Below are 26,159 nucleotides of genomic sequence, written 5' to 3' on the forward strand. Positions count from 1 at the left end.
GTGGACTTCACAAGCGTAAAAATCTCCCCTTTCCCCACCGCATCCCAGTTCGTCCCCTCCCCCCACTGCACCACACAACCAGCCCAGCTCTTCCCCTCCACCCACTGCATCCCAAAACCAGCCCAGCCTGTCTCTACTTCCCTAACCTGTTCTTCCTCTCACCCATCCCTTCCTCCCACCCCAAGCCGCACCTCCATCTCCTACCTACTAACCTCATCCCACCTCCATGACCTGTCCGTCTTCCCTGGACTGACCTATCCCCTCCCTACCTCCCCACCTACACTCTCTCCACCTGTCTTCTTTTCTCTCCATCTTCGGTCCGCCTCCCCCTCTCTCCCTATTTATTCCAGAACCCTCACCCCATCCCCCTCTCTGATGAAGGGTCTAGACCCTAAACGTCAGCTTTTGTGCTCCTGAGAAGCTGCTGGGCCTGCTGTGTTCATCCAGCCTCACACTTTATTATCTTGGATTCTCCAGCATCTGCAGTTCCCATTATCACAGTGCATTTGGGATCAAGCTTTTGCAATTCCATCAATCAATCACTGAAGATGTGAATGGCATCTCTGAGCTCAACATATCCAAACAAAACAATTCTATTGAAATACTTTTGGGCAACATTTCAGGAAATTCTGTTTGAATAATTAATATTGAAAGACCATAAATAAAAACATCTCAAGCTGCTGCACAACAGCAGCAAACTAGTTTTAAACTTTTACACACATTCAACTCATTTGTAATAAATACAGTAATATTTTAAGACATTTTAATAAGACAAATCAAATAAATTGTAGTCTTCTACATACATACTCTCTTCCAATGCCGTTGTAATCTATATTTAAGTGAATTTTAAAAAATCAATAAATAAAAAGGTATGAATAAATTTTATTCAGATAAATGAAAACTTTGACAACTTGACTCGACAAACATAGGAGATTTTATCTTTACTCCATACAGACATCATTTCTGAGCCACATGGATATCATCTTTGGCTGTGCTAAGGAACACTTATGCTTCCTCAACCTTCAAATATTGTTAAATGATGTATGCCATCTGTGACCACTATTTCGCCTGCATCTCCTTCCTGTAAGTGGATCTCAACGCACTCCTTGTAAATAGAAAATGCTCATCTTTGAGTTTATCAGCTGCTGTCTCCAAACAGCTGTCCAAATTCAACTTCTCTGGCCGTGTGTCAATTTTCCATTCAGCTGTGGTATGGCTGTTAGCTTTCTTTATGGCTGTTCAAGTTCTTGGTAACAATCCAACGGCTGTCTTTGAGAATCCTCCAGTTCAACAAGCTAGCTTGACTGCCAGAAAAGTCCACTAAATGCATCTTGTAGGGCACGATAACATGCAAGTGAAGAGGTGTAGCCTCCAGCAAGATCCTGGGATGTAGCAGTACGGACATGGTTCAAGTACCTTAAAAGTGAGAAAAGAGTTCTGAGAAATTAATTTGCACACTTCCCATTAGCTTAGTAAGTAAATAGAACAATAAATTTTAAAAAAAGTCATAATATTTTTACTCAATTAAATTACTATTAACTATTTACTCAATTAAACTACTATTAACATAGTTAACATACAGATGAGGAAGGACGCCACTTTGATTGGGACAACACATCCATCCTAGGACAAGCCAAACAGAGACACGCACAAGAATTCCTAGAAGCACGGCATTCCAACCGGAACGCCATCAACAAACACATTGATTTGGAGCCAATCTACCATCCTCTGAGAAAAAGAACAGGAAATGGCATCACCAACCCAAGGAAACCTAAACAGATAAATAGAAAGCGGGATATAACACCAGCGCTTCATCGGAGGCTCACTGATGATGTTACCTGGAATGGTGATGAAACGTCTAAAAACTAACCTTCCAGCTCAGCGAGCAAACTCACATCCAGAAACTCAACCTGAGCTACAAATCTTCTCAAAACTCAATAGTTCACATAGTAAGGTGAGGCAATGGCCTAGTGGTATCATCACTCGACTGTTAATCCAGAGACCCAGTTAATGTCCCGCGGACCAGGATTCGAATCCTGCCACGGCAGATGGTGGAATTTGAATTCAATTAAAATCTGGAATTAAGAGCTAATCTTGACCATGAATCCATTGCTAATCGTTGGGGAAAAACCCATCTGGTTCACGAATGTCCTTCAGGGAAGGAATCTGCCATCGTTACCTGGTCTGGCCTACATGTGACTCCAGACCCACAACAATGTGGTTGACTGTTAGCTGCCCTCTGGGCAAGTAAGGGATGAGCAATAAATGCTGTTTGGCTAGTGTTGCCGTCAGCCCATGAATGAATAAAGGGGGGAAAAATTAATGTTTCAACTGTCAGTTTCACATCAATATCAATTGTGAAAGCAGTAGTAACGGATGGTAAGAAGTTAATATTGCCCACACTGTTTATTGATATTCAGCTGTTGGCAATGTCAATGAAGAGTCAGTTGCTTCTTACATAGTTTTCTTCCCAGATGTTGTACTTCTACCACAAAACAACTGATAACTAGCTTATTCAGGTAGCCTCAGACCAATTCCAATACATAGGTTTGAAATTAGACTGTAGTTGTACAATCAACATTGAGTAATTGCACTACAAAATTTATAAGCTTATATGAAAATAGCACTATAAATGTTCCTTAAAAGAGCAACAGGTATTTAGGAAGACTGGTGGCCAATCAAATATTGGAAATAGGAATTTCTCTAACAATTGCCTCCACTTGGGGATATGCCAGCAAGGTACTTACTCTTGTTGCTGGTAATTTAGACAGTCCATAATATGAGATGAATTTAGTGAAAGCTTACAAAAGCATGAACTAATTAATCAGCAAGAATGAATCTCAAATAGGCAGATTTTTCTTAACTACTTTATTACTTAATAAATTAGTGTAAGGATAATGCAATTGTGGTGTACATAAATCTTGAATTTTGTAAGGCATTTGGTAGGTGCTGTACAAGAGGTTTGTTGAAAACATCAAGACAGACAGCGTTAAAGAACATCCAACTTTATAGATAGTGGAGATGTCATGGAGAATGTAGAAAGGTATTGGAGCTTTCCAGATTGATTGCATGTAGGCAGCTGAATGCTACACTGACTGATTATTAAAATTTGATGATAAAGTAAAAGTAAGGGGACACTTCCAAGCTAAGGGAGAAAACACGTGATTTCTGAGAGACCTATGTGAAGTGGGCAGCTATGGAGCAAATGCAGCTGGAGGAGAATTATGATTATTAAAGTTTAAGACAGAGGAGTGAGAAGCAATCATAGCTTAATGCATAAGATTGGAAGAAAAGAGATAAATAGTTCCTAACTTCACAGCAGCATTTTGTATTTGACAAATCCTGAGGATGGAAACTGTTTAAAGGATAAATTGTATAATACTGTTTCTACTTTTAGCAGCTAATGACTAAAAAAATGTTTCTAGCCATATTGATTAAGTGATGGGAAAGAAATGGGTAAGTCCCCTGCATTGAAAGGGGAGGCAATGGCATAGTGGTATTATCACTGGACTGTTAATCCAGAGATCCAGATATCATTCTGGAGCCAGGTTTGAACCCTGCCACGGCAGATGGCGGAATTTGAATTCAATAAATACTGGGAATTAAGAATCTAATAATGACCATGAATCTATTGTCGATTGTTTTGGTTCACCCATGTCTTTTAGGGAAGGAAACTGCCATCTTACCCAGTCTGGCCTATATATGACTCCAGAACCCAGAGCAATGTGGTTGACTCTCAACTGCCCGCTGAGCAAATAGGGATGGGCAATAAATGCTGCCTAGCCAGTTATGTCCTCATGCCATTAATGAATGAAGGATTTCTTTAGCATACGTTAAAGAAGTGTGAAGCAGGAAAATAAGAGGAACATGTGAACAACCCAATATTGCAAACTGTACAGGAAGAATTAACTGTAAAATCAGCTAGAATATCTTCTTGCTTGACTGTGTTTACTAAGATGTAGCCGAGCGATAAAATCTGCACGATTCTGAGCTTTGAGATTTGAGAGCTGAAGTTTTTTCGTATGCTTTTATTTTAAGAAAACTGGGCATTATGATAGTGTTTAAATGAAGGGCATTGAAACCTTTTAAGAAAGTGTAAAAAGCAAGATAGAAAGAATTTATGGAGCTAAATATTTAACTATTAAAAATATCTTCTTTGTTTTCCTTTGTAAACAGAGGCAAATAAACATTTGAGGCAATTTTCTTTCAAAAGGAATCAAGGATAATAAAGATGCTTGTAAGTTTGTAATGTCTATTTGATGGTTTTAATTTCTCACTTAAGGTGAAGATTCAAATTTGTTACTTGAATCTTGTGGATTGTGATCTAGAATGCATAGTCTGAAAGGGTGGTAGATGCAACTTCAGTGATTTCCTAAAGAGAAATTCATATGCACTTGGCAAAGAAAAAATGCATGACTATGTCAAAAGACCAGGAGAGTAGGATGATTTCAATAACTTTTTCAAAGAGCTGGCACGAAGACAATAGACCAAATGGATCTCTTTCCGTGCTGTGATTCTGTGTGTTGAATGATGTCTTAAAGTCAGAATGCCCTTAAGAAACACACATCATGGTGCGTGATCTCATGGAATTCATACTTCATCTAACCTTGGATCACTTTTGGTGTGACACTATACTGGAAGCATATTTCTCAGTTGTAACCTAATAGGCCAGCATTAGTCCAGATACTTGTATGCCTGGGAACATAATGTTTGTACATAATAGTTTGTTGTAATCAATATTTGTTGACTCTTCAACAACATAATATCTATGTTTAATTGCTTATATTACAGGAGATAACAAGCATTGCTGCATCAGGTAATAGAACCTGTTGGGGACTACGTCACTCCATGTAGCAGCAATGGCTGTCTATAAAAAAAACTTCAATTTCCATGTGACGGACATTTGAAAAACTAAGTAAAAGACCAGGAGTGTGACAGTTTCAGACAAAAGGAGAGGTTGTTTACCCTTGAATAGCACTGGTTTCTAACAGTACAGAAACTGTGCAGATCTGTAGATAGGACACTAACAACTAAGAAGATAAAGCTAATTTCTTTTGATTAGAAAGCAAGTTCTTTCACTTTAAAATAAATTTGTAAGATTGCATTACTTAAAACAAGAAGTGTAAATGTAATCTTGAGCTGGCTCACAATGCAAAAAGCAGGAAGGTTAGAATCCTTAATTCCTGTAAATTGATACAAAAGTAATAATCTCTTGTATAAACAGCTTATTAAGGAAAGAGCAGTGTTATATTTCCACTGATGTAAAGTTAAGGTCATATGGCTTCATAAAGGATAACATTTTTTCAACAGAACTATGGCTAGTAGAAACCTCATTATGATTGGGTAAACGTTGATAGTCTTACTGAAATATAACTGTTCAAATGATACATGCAGTTCTATTTTATACATCATATGACAGATGCCAAGAAAAGAGCATTAAAAACTTTGTTGCCATTTACAAGGAGGGAATCGCAGAATTCACACATCTGGTCTATCAGAAAGATCCAGAAAAGATATAGAAGGTTCTTAAAGACAAATTTAAAGTAAGAATTAACTTCAGGATTAACAGATTCCAACTCATGTCATACAGAAGCAACCCCAGGTGGTTATTAAAACATTACTGGAAGATGCCACAGCAAAGGACATGTATGACTTTTCTGGGGAGACTGTTAGAGAGGCTCATTGAGTTAGTCACCACTTCCACACCAATTAATACTTGTAGGAAAGAGCTTATGGCCAATGTAAAACGACCATAATATTGACACATTACTTCAAGATGGATGCATGCATGAAGACATAGAACCAGACTAACAACAGTGACATTATTCAGAGCACCCAAGGCTATTGCTTTGATCAACAGAGTACCACACAAACAAAACCTCCAACAGATGCAGTTTGTCACACCTGCCCAAAAGCTGTCAAAGACAAGAACATAACATAGGCAACCAACATCATGTTGTAACACAACACTGGAAGCAAGGAAAGTGTTAAGAAGGTGCACAAACACAAACAGCTCAATGAAGTTCAGAGTCAACCACGGCTTCCGAGTTGTAAACATACACCATGCCAACAATATAAGGAACTCACAAGCTTTTAATATCATTTGTCCTGAAAAGACAAGCCAATACACACTGAAGCTGAAGTCAACAAAAGAAACTGGTGCCAATCAAGTATCCTGAAAACACATAGCTCAGCGTGGCTCACAGCACATAAGGAATCACGAGTTCCACACATTGGCAATATTACACTGTGGTACCAATATGCAAGCATCTTGGTTTCCCAATATCCTCTATCTGGTAGGTACCAATGCCCAGCGTAGCAGAACTCAGATTTCACAGATCTTGGTAAAGTCATAATTCATGAGATTCAAATCATGCCCAGTGCAGCAGAACAGACCACATACGACAAAACCAGAAGTCTGCAGTCTCAAACACACACATTATGATGATTTTGATGCAATCAGCAGTTTGAAGGGTGATGTGACATTGCATCCTAAGGATGATAGAACCCCATTCATTGATCCCACAAGGAAATACAGTGCCACGTTCAAGACAACTTTCAGTGCAACTAAATAAGATAAAATGAAATGGCATAATTAAGAAGGTCAAACACAGCACAGACTGATATAACTCCACCACATGCATTTTAAGGATGGCACCATTACAGTGTGTCTACATCCCAGATGCTTCAATCTGTTACTCAAAAGGTGTCCGAACAAAATATTACTGTTAGAAACCTTAACTAATAAATTTTCAAAAGCAAAAATTTATTGCAACCAAGCCTTCCATTCAAATAAAAGTACTGTGGATGCTTAAGATCTGGAATAAAAATAACATTCTGGAGAAACTCAGCAATGTTAGCATCTGTAGAGAAAGAGAACAGTTTACATTTCAAGTCCAATTGGAAGCATCTTCAGAACTTAAAGGAGTGGGACAAGTGATAGTTTTTATGCTGTTGAGAAAAGGATGAAAGACCAAGTGTAGCAGGTGTCAAAGATGTGCAAAAGCAAAAGTTAAAGGTAATGCTAATGGTAGTAGAACATGGATGAAAAGGCATTAATAGCAGAAAATAGGTCAGGTCTGCTGAGTACAAACCCATGAAAATAAGACGTAAGAGTCGGGGCAGGAGTAGGCCCTTCTAGCCTGCTCTGCCATTCAATAAGGTCCTGGCTGATCATTTCACAGCCTCTCAGTTCCACTTACTCACCCTCTCACTACAACCCTTAATTCATTTACTATTCAAAAAAATCATTTATCTTGGCTTTAAAAGCATTCAATAAGGAAGCCTCAACTACTTCACTGGGCAGGAAATTCCATTGACTCACAAACCTTTGGGTGAAGAAGTTCCTCCCCAATTCAGTCCTAAATTTACTCTCCCTAATTTTGAGGCTATGCCATCTTGTTCTAGTTTCATCTGCTAGTGGAAACAACCTCCCTGCTTCTACAAGAACCCCCGTCGTTCTTCTAAATTCCAATGAATATAATCCCTGTCTAAATCAGTCTCTCCTTATAAGCCAGCCATCTTAACTCTGGAATCAACCAAATGAATCTCCTCTGCAACCCCTCCAGTGCCAATATATCCTTTCTCAAGTAAGGAGACCAACTGCACACAGTACTTCAGCTGTGGCCTCACCAGCACCCTATACAGCTACAACAAAACCTTCCCGCTTTTCAATGCCTTTAGCAATGAAGGACAAAATTCCATTTGCACCTGTTGCACGTGCAAACCAACCTTCTGCAACTCATGCACAAGGACACCCAGTTCCCACTGCACAGCAGCATGCTGTAATTTTTTACTGTTCAAATAATAGCCCCTTTTACTATTTTCATACCAAAATGGATGACTTCACATTTATCAACATTGGATTCCATCTGCTGGACCTTTGCCCACTCACTTAAACTATCTATATCCCTGTTCAAACTTTCAGAGTCCTCTGTCCACTTTGCTCCACCACTCATCTTAGTGTCATTCACAAACTTGGACACAATCCATCTGGTCCCCAACTGCAAATCATCTATGTAAATTGTAAACAAAAGTGATCCCAGCACTGATCCTCGTACACCATTAGTCATTGCTTGCAAACCCCACTCGTTGCTTCCTGTTAGTTAATCCTCGATCCATGTTAATACATTGCCTATAACGCCATGCGCGTTATCTTATGCAGCAGTCTATTGTGTAGCACCTTGTCAAATACCTTTTGGAAATCCAGATATACCACATGTATTGGGACCCCATTGTCGACCACACTCATAATGTCTTCATGGAATTGAGCAAATTAGTCAAGCATGACTTGCCTTTCATGAACCCATGCTGCATCTGCCCAATGGGACAACTGCTATCTAGAAGTCTTGCTATTTCTTCCTTGAGTATAGATTCACGTATTTTCCCTACTACAGAACTTAAGCTAACCAGCCTATAATTCCCCATCTTTTGAACAGTGGTGTCATATTGGCTGTTTTCCAATCTGCTGGAACTGCCCCAGACTCCAGCGAATTTTGCAAAATTACCACCAGCGCATTTGCTATTATTCCCGTCATTTCCTTTAGTCCCCGGAATGTGTTTCATAAGGACCAGGAGACTTGTCTAAGTTCATTAGTTTGCCCAACATTACTTCTTTTGTGATAATGATCACATTAAGGTCCTCACCTACCTTAATTTCTTCGTCATCAATTACTGGCAAGTTATACACATCCTCCACTGCAAAGGCCAACACAGAATACCTGTTCAATGCCTCAGCTATTTCCTCATTTCCCAATTTATACATTTATAGAAACTCTTGCTATTTGTCTTTAAATTGAGCTAGTTTAGTCTCAATCTATCTTACTTTTCTTTATTGCCTTTTTTGTGGCTTTCGGTTGATCTTTAAAGTTTTTCCAGTCTTGTAGTACTTTCCCACTGGTCTTTGCCCCATTGTACATCTCATCTTTCAATTTAGCAGCCTCTCATTTCCTTTGGAACCCATGGCTGATTACCCTTTTTCTTATAGTCCTTCCTTTTCACTGGAATATACTATTGCTGAGTATTTTGAAAAATAGCTTTGAAAGTCCTCTACTTTCATTTCCTCCATTGTCCCACCATATAGTCTTTGCTTCCAGTCTGTGTCAGCCAACTCCTCCCCCATCCTATTGTAGGGTCCTTTGTTTAAGCACAAGACCCTGGTATTGGATTTTATCTACTCACTTTCTATTCTAAATTCAATCATACTGTGATCGCTCCTTCCAAGGGGATCCCTAACTATCAGATAACTAATTATCCCCGTCTCATTACACAGACCAGATCTAGGATAGCTTCCTCCCTTGTCGGTTCCATTACGTACTGTTCAAGAAAGCTATTGTGGATACGTTCAATGAACTCCTCCTTAAGGCTGCCTTGATCGACCCAGTTCGACCAATCGACACGTAGATTAAAATCCCTCATGATAATTGCAATACCATTTTTACAGGAACTAGTTATTTTCTTCGTTTATTGCCTGTCCCAACATGATGTTACTATTTGGTGGCCTATGGACTATGCCTTTCAGTGATCTTTTTCTTCTTAGAATTTCTAATTTCCACCCAAATGGATTCAATCTTATTCTCCACAGAATCTATATTATCTCTCACTACCACCCTGATGTCATCCCTAAATATCAGAGCAACACCACCTCCCTTACCTTCCTGTCTGTCCTTCCAAATAGTCTGACACCCCTGGATATTTAATTCCCAGTTGTGACCATCCTGCAACCACATCTCCATAATGGCTACTAAATCGTAGCCATTCACAATAATTTGTGCTGTTAACTAATCTACCTTGTTACGTAAATGCTTGTAGCATTTGAAAAGTGCCTTTATGTTAGTTTACATACCTTCTTTTTGAATTTTAACATCTCTGTTAATTATATCTCCTAAGTTTTCCTCATATTTTCCTTCATTGTCCTCGATGTAGTTAAACCTTCTTGCATAAATGTTAGATAACAAGGTGTAGAGATGGATGAACACAGCAGGCCAAGCAGCATCAGAAGAGCAGGAAGGCTGGTATTTCCACCCTAGACACTTCTTCAGAAAGACCAACTCAGATTCTCCAGCATCTACAGTTCCTACTAACTCTGAAACAATTTTAACTCCACTGCAAAGCCTCTTCTAAGGATGCCTACCTTGAAGAAGTTACCCTCCTCCCTCCAGAATAACCTCAGTGATCTCTCTCCCACTGCAACTCTCTCGTAACCTCTTCGGCCTGAAACTGCTCAACCACGTCGTGAAGCATACCAGGTACTACAGCCACATTACCTTTCTTAGTGCCTGCCTATGGAACCGGATCTTCCCCAAACGACTACAGTCCACATTCAGGCCTTCCCAATTTGGCTCCAACCACAACAATGTCTACATTCAGAACATTGAGATCCTTCAAAAACATTTCTCCCTGCGACTCATGAAACACATACTTGCAGCGATGCACTGGCGTCTCCTGGCACTACAATCAAGCATACCCCAGCTCACAGCCTCCCTCTCCCAGAACTGCAAAGGACCTCTCCTGTTTTATATTCTTCGTAGGATCCACAACCTGAACTGTCAATTCTACTCAGCTTTATTGGACACTAAAAAGCATTTCTGAAGAAGGGTCTAAGCCTGAAATGTCAGTTTTCCTGCTCCTCTGATGCTGCTCGGCCTGTGGTGTTCATCCAGCTCTACATCTTCTTATCTCAGATTCTGCAGCATCTACAGTTCCTACTATCTCTGCACAGATGTTAACCTGCTGTTTCCTTTTCTACGTACCATTATATATCCTGTCGTTTTCCCTTTCTCTTTCCGAAAATTAATTAGTTTAAGTCCAACGGTACAGATCCGTTCTGTTCTAAAACTGATGTCAATGCCCCATGAGATGGAACCTCTCTTTCCCACATCAGTTCTTTAGCCATGTGTTTACTTCCCTAACTTTTTTATCCCTATAACAATTTGCACATGGCTCAGGTAGTAATCCAGAGACTGTGACCCGTGAGGACCTGTTACTTAATTTCGTTCCTTGTGCTTGATATTCCCCAAAAAAAGGTTCTCCTTCCTAGCCTTGCCTAGATTGTTTGTCACAATGTACTATACTCTGTTGAAAATGAGAACGGTTTGGGAGGCCCTGAAGAATCATGCATACCCAAATTACATGGAATAACAAGACTCATATTTCCTGTGGGAAGAGAACTGCCTTTAAAATGACGGCACATTTAAAAAAGTGCATTGTGTAAGAAAGCAAGATTTCTACTATTATTTTGTCACATTCTCTGCCTATTCAGTCCAGCAGAGGGTGACAGCAGAGGAGAGGCATCACTTCAGCACATACAGCCTAGAAGCAGTCACGTCCATTGAAGAGCAGATCATTGTGGGCCTGGCATCAAGGACTACTTAAGCCCCAAACATTATATCAATATAGTGTTTCTCTCTCTCCCTCATCTTCTAACCAAAAAAGGGGGTAAGAGAGATGTGCTAATGTGTTGGTAGCAGAGTGAGAAGTAAAGCATTGGCACAATAGGCTTTGGTGGTAAGTTCAGTAAAGGTCTTTCAACTTTCCTCTTAATCTTAGTTCAGTTAAGATGGTAGTTAGGGCAGTGGCATGGACCTCCTGAAGGATGTGGGAGATTAGGAAGACCTCTACTGTCCTTGATGACTACAACTTTGGGAAGTGCACCCAGCTGCTGCTCCTGGGTGACTGTGTTAGGGAGCCGGAGCTGGATGCACTCAGGATCATCCAAGACACTGAGAGCATCATAGGTAAAAGTTTTAGTGAGGTGGTAAGGTGCATGCAGAGACTAGCTGGGTGACCACCAAGAAGGGCAAAGGGAGTAGGTAGAGAGTGCAGGAATCCCCTGTGGCCACCACCCTCAAAAATGTATACTGTTTTGGATACTGTTGGGGGTTACGACCAATCAAGAGAAAGCACCAGTAGCCAGGTCAGCGGCACTACAACTGGCTCTGGTACAGCGGGAAAGGGTAAAGGTAAACAGGACCTTAGTGATAGAAGATTTGTTAGTTAAGGGGTCAGACAGGAGATTCTGGGGCCACCAACGGGAATCCAGGATGGTGTGTTGCTTCCAAGATGCAAGGGGATGGTGACATTATTGGAGTTGTACTATGAGCCCTCAAATAGTCAATGGGAATTAGAGGAACAAATATGCAGGGAGACTGGGGAAGCTTGCAGGCGCAATAGAGTTGTCATAGTGGGGGATTTTAATTTTCCTAACATAGATTGGGACTGCCATAGTGTTAAGGGCTTAGATGGGGTGGAATTTTTCAAATGTGTTCAGGAAACTTTCCTTAAGCAGTATATCGAGGGTCCTACTTGGGAAGGGGCAAAACGTGACCTACTCTTGGGAAGTAGGACAGGACAAGTGACTGAGGTGACAGTGGGGGAGCACTTTGGCACCAGTGACCATAGTTATGTTAATTTTAAAATAGTTATGGAAAAAGATAAAACTGGTCCATACATTCAAGTTCTAAATTGGGGCAAGGTAAATTTTGATGAAATTAGACAGGGGTTCACTGGAGTAGTTTGTTTGCAGGCATAGGAACCTCTGGCAAGTGGGAGGCATTTAAAAGTGTGATAGCTAGAGTTCAAGAACTTTATGTTCAATATGAGGGTGAAAGGCAAGGTTGGCAGGAGTAGGGAACCCTGGATAACAAGAGATATTGAGGCTTTGACTAGCAAAGACAAGGAGGAATGGCTCAGGAGCAGGCAGCTGGGATCAAGGGAATTCGTGGAGGTATATTGGGGATACAGGAGTTGACTGAAGAAGGGAATCAGGAGAGTGAAAAGGGGCATGAGATAGCTTTGGTTGAGAAGATTAGGATGAATCCAATGAGATTCTCTAAGTATGTTAAAGGAAAATGAATAACTAGAGACAGAATAGGACCCTGCAAGGACATAGTAGATAGGTATGTGTGGAACTGCAAGAGATGGGTAAGGTTCGTAATGAATACTTCTCCTCTGTATTTATCATGAAGAAAGACAAAGTGACTTGGGGAAGTTAGTTACTATATCTTGGGGACAGTACATATCACAGTAGAGGTGCTGTAAGTATTAAAATGTAAAAAGGTGAATAAATCTTCTGGTCCCGATGAGATATATCTAAGAATCCTACAGGAGACTACAGAAGAAATTGCAGGGGCTCTGCTTGATATATTTGCATCATTGTTAGCCTCAGGTAAGGTTCTGAAAGACTGGAGGGTAGCGAATGCTGTGCCCTTATTCAAGAAGGGCTGTAAAGAAAAACCTGGGAATTATAGACCAGTAAGCTTAACATCTGTGATAGGTAAGTTACTTGAGAAGTGGAGGCACGGGTAGACAGGGAAGTGAAAACCACTTGCCTGGCACACTGGCCTTCAATAGTCAGGATACTGAAGTTTTGATGCAGTTGTACATGACATTGGTGAGGCCGTACTTGGAGTACCGTGTTCAGTTTTGGTCACCTTGCTAGAGAAGCACGTTGCTGAACTGGAAAGAGTGCAGAAGAAATTTACAAAGATGCTACCAGGACTGAAGGGATTGAGTTATAGGGAGAGGTTGGACAAACTAGGACTTTTTTCTTTTCAATAGACAAGACTGAGGGGGGAATCTTATAGAAGTGCGTAAGATCAAGAGAGGCATGGATAGAGTAAATGCACTCAGTCTTTTTCCGAGGGTTGGGGATTTGAGGACTAGAGGACATCAGTTTACAGTAAGAGGGGAAACAATACATGGGAACCCAAGGGACAACTCTTTTTTTACACAGAGGGTGGTAAGCATATAGAATAAGCTGCTAGAGGATGTGGTTGAGGAAGGTATGTTTACATCCAAAAGACATTTGGACAAATACATGGATAGGGAAGATTTAGATGGATATGGGCCAAATGCAGGGAAAAGTGCTGAGCGTGGATGGACATTTTGGTCGGCATGGACCAGTCTGAGCCAAAGGGCCTGTATCCGTGCTGTAGGACTCTATTCAGGCTGAAGAAAACCGGTAGTAGAGACTAAAATCTACTCAATTGACTCCTCCCTCCTTCTTCCCTTCATCCCCATCCCCCAACTCAAGCAACAACATCAGAAATATCTCTGCCTTTTTCAAAGTCAGTTTCTTCTTCAATTTTCCTTGATACTAAATTCAAGGTTACTTTCAGAACATATTACCAGATTATTAACGTACTTAACGGAGATATAAGCTCAAAGCTCTTATCTGATTGCAAGTTAAAATGAATAAAACTCTCTTGGAGGTTAATTCACAATGTGCATCTGAATGTCTGATAAGTAAAACTGCGCCATTTCTAAAACATAGTCTTTTAAGGACTGGCATAACTTAGGCATACTAGTGATGATAAACTTCTTTCTTGTTTTGAAATTATTTATCAGACTTTACAACATTACCTTCTTTTGCTTTCTGCTCTTTAATATTGCCAAGTACCACCGAGTATGAAAGACAACAAAGTGTGAAGCTGGATGAACACAGCAGGCCAAGTAGCATCTCTGGAGCACAAAAGCTGACATTGATGAGGGTCTAGACCTGAAACGTCAGCTTTTGTGCTCCTGAGATGCCGCTTGGCCTGCTGTGTTCATCCAACTTCACACTTTGTTATCTTGGATTCTCCAGCATCTGCAGTTCCCATTATCTCTGACCAGTGAGTATGAAGCTGGACAACAGGAAGTAAGATTTTATATTTTTTAACATAAAACTGTAAAATGAAAAAGACTTCATAACATGTTGTGCAGTTCAATGTTTTTGAACGGTTACTTATTGATTCATCCATTTTTATAGTATGTCTAGGGTTCTTAACTCAGAGCACCACTTGAAATACAGATACTGTTATGTAACTGTCAAGCTCTAATACTATGTTAAATCACTGCCAAGTTTCCTTAATTTAATGTTTCAACACATAAGTTATTCATAATTTGGAAAAGGCTGAAAATCCCTGGCATACAATGTAAATTATATTTTATAGAGTTAAATGTCATTTATTCAAACAGGGCAAAACAGGTAAGAATGTGTCAAGTGGATAATTAAACCAAAGGCAATACTGTTCAGCCATTATCAGTGAATTTTCAGCACTATTTTGCTTCCCTATTTGGGCATAACGGTACATGCTCACAGTTCTAACAGCTGTCATCCATTCACTTACGCTTTGCAGAAAACTGCAGGCTGTATAAATATTCCCCTAGCAACCATATGGCCACCAATAAAAAGGAACTAAATTAGCCAACTAAAATAAGCCCTGTTTTCAATTGAGAGCAACACAAAAGTATTCTGCCTCTTTGCAAACATGTTCTGTCTTGTATCAAATTTATATCATGGTATGAGTAAGAGTCCATATTAGATGCACCGTCCTGACCACACAATGCATTTGTTGCTCATTCAGTTCATATACACATAACTATTATTTACGTGGTGCATTCACTGTGATAAAATGTCTCAATGTATCACAGAGACATTATAAAAGAAAATTATGACACTGCAACACTAAAGGGGATATTAAGGCAAATGACAAAAAGCTCAATCGAAGAGGTTGATTTTAAGAAATGTCTTAAAGGAGGAAAGTGAAATGGCAAGGTGGTGAGATTTCTTGGCGGAGAATTCCAGAAAATAGGGCCTAGGGAATGGGAAGTATGGCTACCAATGATGAATCCATTAAAACTGTGCATCCTCAACAGGTCAGAATTAGAAACATGCAGGTATTTCTTGAGGTTTCTCAGACTAGACGATAATATAAGAGTACACCGACTGTCCAAGCAGGTATCGATTTAAGGACAATGAGGAGAACTTTAAAATCAATGTTCTTTAGATGGTATTGAGCATCGGTCATCAAGCACACAGCCGACAGTTGAACAGCACTTGTAATTTAGGATACAGTATCAGAGTTTCAAATTGAAAGTAGAATGTCAGAGGCCAATCGTTGGATAGGCGATGGCCTAGTGGTATTATCGCTACACCTTTAATCCAGGGGCCCAGGTAATGTTCTGGGGTCTGGGTTCGAATCCCACCACGAAGGTGGAATTTGATTTCAATAATACTCTGGAATTATGAGTTTAATGATGACCATGAAATCATTGCCGATTGTCAGGAAAAACCCATCTGGTACATTAATGTTGTTTAGGGAAGGAAAAATCTGACACCCATACCCAGTCTGGCCTACATCTGACTCCAGATCTACAGCAATGTGGTTGACTCTTAACTGCCCTCTGGGCAATAAATGCCAGTCTAGCCATGGATGCCCTCATCCCATGAATGATTCCATGAATTTTTAAAAATCCAGAGAATAGTCAATGTTGCAGCAAAAAAGGAGCGGAGGCAGATGGAGATGGAAACATGGGGTCTTAGTGACAGCACAGATAGGTAGTTGAGTGCACATCCTGGGATCAAACCTAACACAACATTTCTGAAGGAGTTAATTCTCGTGTTACATTGAGCTCCACCCACTCTATTGATCCACATAGAGTCTGAGGATGGAAATGTTGAGTTCTAGACTAGCCTTCATAGGGTGCAGAAGTGTTCTCTTCTTCTAAGAACCCGGGTAACTATGTCTAGCTGGTAATGCAGTTGTACTTATTGTTAGCATTGAATAAATCATCTTGTAAACTTAGAACAGTGTCACTTTCTACTAAGGCTATGTTGTCATGTATCCTCTACCACAGACCCTAGAAAAAGTATAAACAGAGGAGTACTGGTGGCAGCAAACTATCTCAAACAACTCTTTATCTGAACTACATACTGGCATATGTGAATGATGCCGCAAGGTTCTAGCAGTGGCAATCAGGATAGTACCTGTACTGCAAAAAAGACTGGGTATGAACAAACCTCATTGGGGCCACCAGGTGACCGCGTAGGAATTGGAAGAAAAGCCATTGATAGCAGTTGTCTGACTACGATGAAATAGATACACTGAAAAGTGGGGCATGCACTGCTACCTAGCTGGTGGAAGGTGCCGAGACACTGGAGGAAGATGATGTGACCAACTGTGGCAGTAGGCTGCAAACAGATTAGAGGATGAGTGGGAATAGTTGCTTTTTCTCCGTCACATAGGACATCATTTGTGATTTTGATGACAGTCATTTTGGTACTATGGCAGGGGCAGTAATCTTATCAGATTGAATCAAAACTGGTGTTCCAGGAAACATGGGCATCAATTTGGGAGACACATCGCATTTGAGGATGTTAGTCTGAAATTCAACAGATCATGGGCATATATCCACTAACTGAGAGGTGAATATATAAGGGAAAAAGATGAGAAAATACTGGGGAAAACAGAGTGAAAAGATAAAACATGACAGATGGGAGATATTTGAAAATTCTTTTGAGCTGTAAAAGAAAGAAAGACAATCCAAAAATAGAAAGTGAAATTAACTACCATAGTAAGTCTGAAATAAGGAGGTGATTTTCCATTTGTTTCTATTTTCATAAACTTCATTTGCCAAATCAGATAGAGGAACTGAAATACTCAGAGATTTACATGACTGAACTGATCTTGAATGCATGAGAGTATAACTGGATTGTCTACTAATTTTCTCAGAAATAAAAGACCCAACAGTGTATCTAATACTTTTTAAAGCATCAATATGCCAAGGTAAGCCGCTGCATTAAATGCATTCTCTATATATTAAGCCAATTCAATTTGTTCAGGATCAGGGGTCAAACATCTCGCATGGAGACAGAGAGGTGATTCTTTGGAATTTGCTAGTCTAGATGATTGTAAACATCCCATCATGGAGTATACTCAAGCCTATTAGGACAGATGTTTGGTCTCTTAGGAAATTAAAGAATATGGGGAGTGATTGGGAAAATGGAGTTAAGACAAAAGATCAGCCCTGATCAAACAGATAGATAGAGTCTGCTCTAAGGGGCCATGGTCTTTTTTTCATCCCATAATGGGAAGTGGACAGTGCCAATATTTACTGTGCATTCCTAACTGCCCTTGAAAAGGGTCTTCTAGAACTGTTGCAATCCATTTGAGGTAGGCAGATCCACATGCGGCTCGAGGGATTTTCAGGATCATGACCCAGTGACACTGAAAGAACAATGATGCCTAGAGTAGTGTGATGTGGAACTTGCTAGTGGTGGTATTCCCATGTATCCTCTACCCTTGTCCTTCTAGATGGTAATGGTAAGAGATAGTAGGAACTGCAGATATTGGAGAATCCGAGATAACGAGCTGGATGAACACAGCAGGCCAGGCAGCAGAGGACCTGGAAAGCTGACGTTTCAGGCCTGGACTCTTCATCAGAAATGGGGGAGGGGAAGAGGGTTCTGAAGTAAATAGGGAGAGAGGGGGAGGAGGATCGAAGATGGATAGAGGAGAAAATAGGTGGAGAGGGTTGCAGTGGGAGAGAGATCCCCTGAGGTTGTCCGGAGGGAGGAGGGTAACTTCTTCAGGTTAGGCATTCACCATTGGGCTGCAGGGTTCCCAAGCGGAATATGAATTGCTGTTCCTGCAACCTTCGGGTGGCATCATTATGGCACTGCAGGAGGCCCAGGGTGTGTACTTCTGGTAGTGGCTTACTCTTGCTTCTAATTCTTATATCTTTGGCATTAATTTGAGGTTAATATGCTTTCCACAGAAATAGCTTCACACAATCTAAGAGGGTGAATACTCTATTTAAGTCTAAATCTACTTCTATTGATTCAATGCCTCATGCTGTTATTTCATAACTATAGTTAATAAATTAGTGGACACTAGAGGGCAAAATTACAACACATTTTACAGTGCCCTTTCCCAAACGCAAAGCATTTACTCATTCTTTGAGGTGTCAGAAGAATGAAGCAGTACAAAGACAATGGAATAGAATTTGGGATTCGCAAGTGCAAAACATAAATACAATACAGCACAGCATCAAATCAAATACTACAGTATCTTTCCAGTTTCATAAATTTTTAGTGTACTTTCACTTAACTCAGCGGAATACAGATCAGTAGCCAAATCACAGCACAATATACTTTTCTATCATCTCAAGCAGAATGTGCTTTATAATCATATTGTCTGACCTTGAACTATAGCATTTTGTTGGCCTATAGCTCAGGTAGTACAACTGTGGAAAAAAAAAGTCAAAATACAAGATGCAGCCTGGCTTTCCAAGTCACATTAGCCCATGTATAGCAGCACTGCAGAATAGAGAAACTGGATTTCACCATGCTGCCAAAATTTCCAGACCAATATTTTTTACACCCTGCTTAAATTTATAAACAATTCCTGTTTCTTTCCCATCTCAGTACTTATCATGTACATTAAAACAACACACAGTAGGCATATTTTCTGTCAGTCAGATGAACAGCACAACATTTGACAGTATTTATTTCATAACATTTTGAACTCATGCAGGATTTTTTTGCTATATATTGTAGAATACCATTTATTTGAAGTGCCTGCACATTTAGCAAGGTAATTAGGTAATTCACAAAGAAACAGAACTTCAAAACAGCAAATTTGAAAACAAGACAAATCAATTAAGGATTACTGCTTTCATATTTGTATGAATATACATGGTGTATATGCAGTGAAGTGATTAGGCACCGGGGAAAGGAGATCTATCTTGAGCAAAAGGAATCAAATCTTGGTCATTTATTCAATGCAATGATTCAATTATTCAGGAGTACACAAGCTTGCTATTTAACTCAAATAAGTATCAGGCATACGTTTCTCAGAAAGAACAAGTTTTCCAATAGGTGCTTTTTCCTACTGGAAAACTCAGGTTGTTTCCAGGGCAGGTGGTCTGCGAAACAACATGCATTTCTCAGAATAGAATACGGAAATAATTGCTCAGGATTATGACTGAAAATGTGAAAAAAATAACTCACTTACATACTATATGCAACATTTTTAAAAGGTTTGATCAACACTGGTGAAATTTCATCAGTATTCATTTATGCGATAAGCATACAGTGCAGCATACAGGAGGGATCCTTAAATGTGCATTGTCTTCTTTCTCATGGGACTTTTCATAACTTTATCCACAGAGAAACAGCAGTGAGGTTTTCACTCATCTTTCTATTTTATGTTCTCTGGTAGTCATTTTCTACCTTCCATACGTGCTGCAGGGTATAAACGTGAGGCACAATACGTCTGTGCACAAAGAAATTCACTGTTCCTTTTGCAGTGTATATTCCACCAAAAACGTCATGTAAGTGTATTGACAAAGTCCTGGTGAAGTAAGAGTGGTAATCTGGCCATGGGCTGACTTCTGTTTGCTAACTTCTAAGTGTGTTCTTATTTCTTAAAGTAATATTAGTTAGCTCAGTTGGCTGGATGACTGATTTGCAACGCACAGTGATTCCAACAGTGTGGGTTCAATTCCCACACTGGCTGAGGTTACCATGAAGAACTCTGCTTTTCAACCTACCCCCTCACCTGAGGGTCAGGTAAAACCGCCACCAGGCTTCTCTCTCTAATGAGAGCACACCCTATGGTCTGGTAAGACTATCGAGGCTTTATTCCACAAGAGGTGGTTTAGACAGGTAGTGTCAAAGCCATCTTTTCCCTGCTGTCATCAGTTTTTCAGTCATTAATCACGGTGAGTACTGAGAAGTTTGATAGATTGTGTTGCTACATTAAAAGAATTCTTTTAATCAACTTTCAATCCAATTAATTTGTTGAATACCACTTTTTCTAATATTACTAATTTATTATAGAATTTTTCATCATTACAAGACACTTGGATGTCAATTATCTCAAGAAAACTTGTTGCGTCTTCCTCTACGACGACAGTTGCAAAGCATTCGTTTTGCTTATCTGCTGTTTCTGTATTTGCTATCGTAAACTCTTGTTTCTGCCTGCAATTGACCCAAATTGGTCTGTATCTTTACATTTTATATTTTATACATATCTACAAAGGCTTTTACAATCCACTTTTATTTTTCTTCCGTTTGTCTTCATATTTTGCTCTTCCCATATTATTGATTTCTTGGTACTCCTTTGTTAAATTCTAAAATTCACGCTTTCTTCGGTCTTAAACCATTTTTTTAAAATCAACTTTACAAGCCTCCTCCTTTGATCTAATAGAAGTTTTTTTTTGTTAGCCATTGGTCTCTTCCTTTTCTTGTTGGGTATTTTGCCTGATGGGAATACGTGCTTTTTGAAAACCAAGGATCAATTCTTTGAATACAAGCCATTGCCAACCTACCATGCTATACACCACAGCCAACCTTCCTTATCATACCTTCAAAATTTTTCTTGTTTAGATTTAAGCCTCCCTCAGTTTTAATCATATCTTTCTCATGGCTCACAGAAAATTCTATGACCTGATGTTCACCAGTCTCAAAAGTTTTTATCTTTACAAAAAGGTAATTGATTGGACTGTTTTCACTGCTTATTAATAGATCTAAAATAGCCCATGTCCTAGTTAGTTTTTCAACATGTTGCTGCAGAAAATGATCTCAAATACATTCCACATCTTCCTCCATATCATCGGTGCTCATTAGCTTTACCTAGTCTTCATGTAGATTGAAGTCATCCATGCTTACTGTATTCCCCTGGTTATCCGCACCTTTTGATTTATACAGTGCTCTACATTGCCACCACTTTCTTTGGTGGCCTACAAACCACTTCTACTAATGTTTACTGCCCATTACTGTTTCATAACTCTGACCAAACAGGTTTTTTGCATATCCTTCATAAATATTGAATGCTCTTTAATGTTTAGCTCCAGTTTTAGTCACCCTGCAGCCATATCTCTTACAGAAATTAAATTATTCTTTCTTTTCCACTTGCACCACAAATTCATCTGTCTTATTGTGAATGCTATATGCAATGTGATCATGTTTCTAATTCTGTCTTGCGAACACAATTATGTAGTTTGGCCATGGTTTAGGACTTGTTTTCACCATTTTCCACTTTCATTTATATAGAACATAGAACATTACAGTGCAGTACCGGCCCTTCGGCCCTCGATATTGCACCGACCTGTGAAATCAATCTGAAGCCCATCTAACCTACACTACACTATTCCATTATCATAGAACAGCTTTGATTTTATTATATCTACATTCTTTCTCAAGTTCTCAACCCCTGAAAAGCTAGAGACATCAACAACAACACCAGCAAGTCATCCATTGCGGATTTTAGCCCAGTCCTACTAAGGTGTGACCATATGACAATTTACTTTAAACTTGAAACTAGCATGAAGAAAATAAAATTATTCACCATTCAGCTCTAATTAATTTAGCTCCTTAGAAACAGGCAGCTTACAACTTTGTTTTGAGGTCACAGGTTGTTAGTTTCTTTTTGAATTCAGCAGATCTGTGACAGTGGCTCATTGCTCTCACTCCCAGATAAGTGTAGACAACATGCCCCACTGATATCCTGTTTCTTGTATGTTTATCTGCAGTTCCATTCTTTGCTTGATCTTCCACCATCCCCTCCTACTGAACAATGAAATAACTACTGATTCACTGGTTCTAACTTCAGCCTTTTCTGAGAGAAAATGCTTCCTTTCATAACCCACAGAGCATTGATGCATATCCTAGAAAATTAGATGCGCCCACCACGCTTTCCCCACAACCAGACACATTCAGAGAGAATGGGAACTGCAGACACTGGAGAATCCAAGATAACAAAGAGTGAAGTTGGATGAACACAGCAGGCCAAGCAGCATCTTAGGAGCACAAAAGCTGACGTTTCGGGCCTAGACCCTTCATCAGAGGAACATCCCTCACCCCATCCTTTTCTCATTAATCCTTAATCCCTTTAATCTCTCATTTCTTGTCATTCTCCAACCCTGATTTATACCCTCTCAGATCTGCAGACTCCTCTTGACTCTATTTTTCCCTTCTATCTCTCGTCCTACCTGATCACTGTACAGCATATAAGATCATCTCAACTTAAAATCTGCAGATAGCATAAAATTGGTACGGTTATGAATGGTGAGAAGAGTGATAACTTCAAGAGGACAAATAGATTGGTCAAAGAGACAGGAGACTAAATTTTATACTGCAAACAGTGTCGTGATATACTGCTCCCATTCTTTAGATGACATGTCCATCATGGGTCTCCTGCAGTGCCACAATGATGCCACCCAAAGGTTGCAGGAACAGCAACTCATATTCCGCTTGGGAACCCTGCAGCCCAATGGTATCAATGTGGACTTTACAAGCTTCAAAATCTCCCCTTCGCCCACCGCATCCCAAAACCAGCCCAGTTCGTCCCCTCCCCCCACTGCATCACAAAACCAGCCTAGCTCGTCCCTTCCCCCCACTGCATCCCAAAACCAGTCCAGCCTGTCTCCACTTCCTTAACCTGTTCTTCCTCTCACCTATCCCTTCCTCCCACCTCAAGCCGCACCTCCAGTTCCTACCTACTACCTCATCCCACCTCCTTGACCTGTCCGTCTTCCCCAGACTAGCCTATCCCCTCCCTACCTCCTCACCTATACTCTCCTCTCCACCTATCTTCTTTTCTCCCCATCTTCGGTCCGCCTCCCCCTCTCTCCCTATTTATTCCAGAACCCTCTCCCCACCCCCCACTCCGAAGAAGGGCCTGGGCCCGAAATGTCAACTTTTGTGCTCCTGAGATGCTGCTTGGCCTGCTGTGTTCATCCAGCTTCACACTTTGTTATCTTGACAGGAAATAAGCTTCTTTTATTCCTTTGAAAGATGTGAGATTATTGCTCATCCCAAATAGCCCTTGAGAAGCTGGTGGTGAACTGCCTCTTGAGTCACTGCAGTAGGTCTAAAGTAGGTACAGCTAATTGCTGATTGGAAGGAAGGGGGTCCCAGAAGTTTTTACCAGGAAAGGGACAGCAACACTGTTTCAAGTAAGCAACCTGGAAGGGAACTTACAGGTGCTGTATTCCTTTTTGTCTGCTGCTCTTAACCTTCCATGTGGAAGGGCTCGCATATTTGGAAAATGCTATCAAAGGAACAATATGTTTTATGTATGGTATACACCATTGCCACTGTGCACTGATGGTAGAGGTAATAAGTGTTCAAGATCACAGATAAGGTTAAGTGAACTGCTTTGTCCTGGACGGTGGTGTGCCTCTGAGTGCTGTTGGATGTACATTTATCTGGGAAAGTGGAGAGTATTCCATCACTGTCCTACTTGTACCTTGGAGATGGTGGAGGCTTTGGGAAATAAGGAGGTGAGAATTCCCAGTCTGTAACCAGCTGTCCTGGTCATGGTATTTATAAGTCAAGGGGAACCTTGATCTCAAGTTCATAATTCTAATGGGGTTACTGTGGCAAGTACATCTGTGTGCAGGTATAAAATTATTGAGGGTGGCAAGGAATATTGAGAGGGTGATGAGAAAGGTAAACAGTATACTGAGTTTTAGAAACACTGAGTGTTCTAAAAAAATGACTTAATGGACTTCTACAAATCAACTTTGGTCCCTACTGGATATTTTCCTGAGATGCAGAGATTTACAACAACTGTTCCAGTGATGAGTTAATGGACAGATTGGAACAGTTTGGATTCTTATCATTAGAGAAATGAGCGTTGAGAGATTTCAAAGAGTGGACAAAGTAAATAGAGAAAAATCTATCCCTATTGACAAAGAGCTGAGAACTGAAGGATGTGGATTTTAAGGTGACTGTCAAAAGATCAAAAATAATCAGAGGAACATTTATGTCCAATTATTCGTTACAATACAGAGTGCACTACCAAAGAATGATAGAGGCTCATTCAGTCATGACTTTCAACAGGAAATTGGATAAACCCATGAAGAGAAAATCATGCAGGGTTAAAGGGAGACGGCAAGGAGGGAGAACTAGCTAAATTGCTCATTATTGCAGCTGACTGGCTACTACATAAAAGGAGACCATTCTACGGGTAAGTTTCTCTTAAAAATCTCTGTTCAACTTAATTTCTTGCACTTGAGCTGAGTATGGATAATATAGTCTGAGCAGTTAAGGAGTATTTAATTTCCCAGGTGCATCAGAAACTGCCAAGGTTATGGATGTTTTTATTCACACTTGTTTTGCCAACATGCTTCCATGAAACGATTTTGACATAAAAGAGAAAATATTGCAGAAGATTTGACCAAGGGTACATTCGTAAGAGAGATTTTATAAATGATGAGACAGCAAAAACTCCTGGATTGTATACCTGTTGTAACTCCTGTTTTGTGTTCTATAAACTTTAGTGTGTCATGATTGAGACAGAAATATAACAGGGAGAGTATACACAATGCTGATTAAATTTTCCCTAAAAGAAACAGCTGAAATGTTGCAGCCAACTGATTACCTCATCAGTGTTTTGTTGACAGTAAAGGTTTATGCCAATTGTACACATCTACAAGTCAAAATCTAACATATGTAAGGGAATGAAAGGAAACAAATAAAACAGCGGCATAGAGTCAGGGAAGAATGTGAGCATTTGCTCATAATTCTTTAAAACAAGACAGAAAATGGTGTGGTTGTTTCTCATAAAACTCAACAACCTGACGTCAAAGATATCATCGCATTATTTGACAGAATAGTAGACAAGATATCACTGGTGTCCTGGTCAATATTTACCCTTCAATTAATATTACAGACACATTATCTGGACATGATCACATTATCTTTGAGGCAACTTGCTACTGACAAACTGGCTACCAGGTTTCCCTCACTACAAGTGATTACATTTCAGAAAGTACTTTGAGACAACTTGAGATTGTGAATGGTTCTACTTGAATTCAGTTTCTTTTATTACCCTCTTTTGTTGGTTTTAGATTACATAACAGTGTTTTATGCTTAGAAATAGCATGCATTGTAAAGCTTATTTTTCATTGCACTGAAACCAAAATATAAGATACTAAATCCCGTTTGCAGCTTCACGTGGTTATAAGCTTGAAGAACTACTTTTAACAGAATATAATTTTTATTTGTGCACTGTCATTCAGCAATTTTACATTTTGGAAAATTTATATAGGGTAGATATTATTTTGCTCACACAATGCCTCTTTTCAAAGAAACAAACTCTCACTGAAGTAAATGCTATTTTTTGTTGTTGTTATCCTTCTTGTACATTGCAAAAATGATCATAAAAATGACATCATGCAAAAGATATTGACAAAGAAACAAAGGGCTTTTTTACATTTACATATTTTGTGTATAGAAATCTGTTGTTCACTAACATCAGGATTTTAATAAGCAATTTAACTCAAAACCTAGTTACAACAGCTTAAACCATTTTTACATTTTGCTCCTGTTGAGTGACAGTAATTGTATTTTGTCTTCACATGCTTTCATTTTTCCCCAATATAAG

General features: G+C 39.7%; 1 protein-coding gene across 1 annotated transcript in view; it reads right to left on the reverse strand.

Moving 5' to 3' along the window:
- Positions 1-866: 866 nt before the first annotated feature.
- The window catches only part of mnat1 (MNAT1 component of CDK activating kinase), a 161,505-nt gene continuing 136,212 nt past the window's right edge, over positions 867-26,159 (reverse strand). Inside the window, exon 9 of the mRNA XM_048537992.2 lies at positions 867-1,416. Within this exon, the coding sequence (XP_048393949.1) occupies positions 1,296-1,416 (121 nt within the window). The 3' untranslated portion in view covers positions 867-1,295. The remainder of the gene's footprint in view (positions 1,417-26,159) is intronic.

This window comes from Stegostoma tigrinum, chromosome 10, assembly GCF_030684315.1.
Source record: "Stegostoma tigrinum isolate sSteTig4 chromosome 10, sSteTig4.hap1, whole genome shotgun sequence".
NCBI classification, from domain to species: domain Eukaryota; kingdom Metazoa; phylum Chordata; class Chondrichthyes; order Orectolobiformes; family Stegostomatidae; genus Stegostoma; species Stegostoma tigrinum.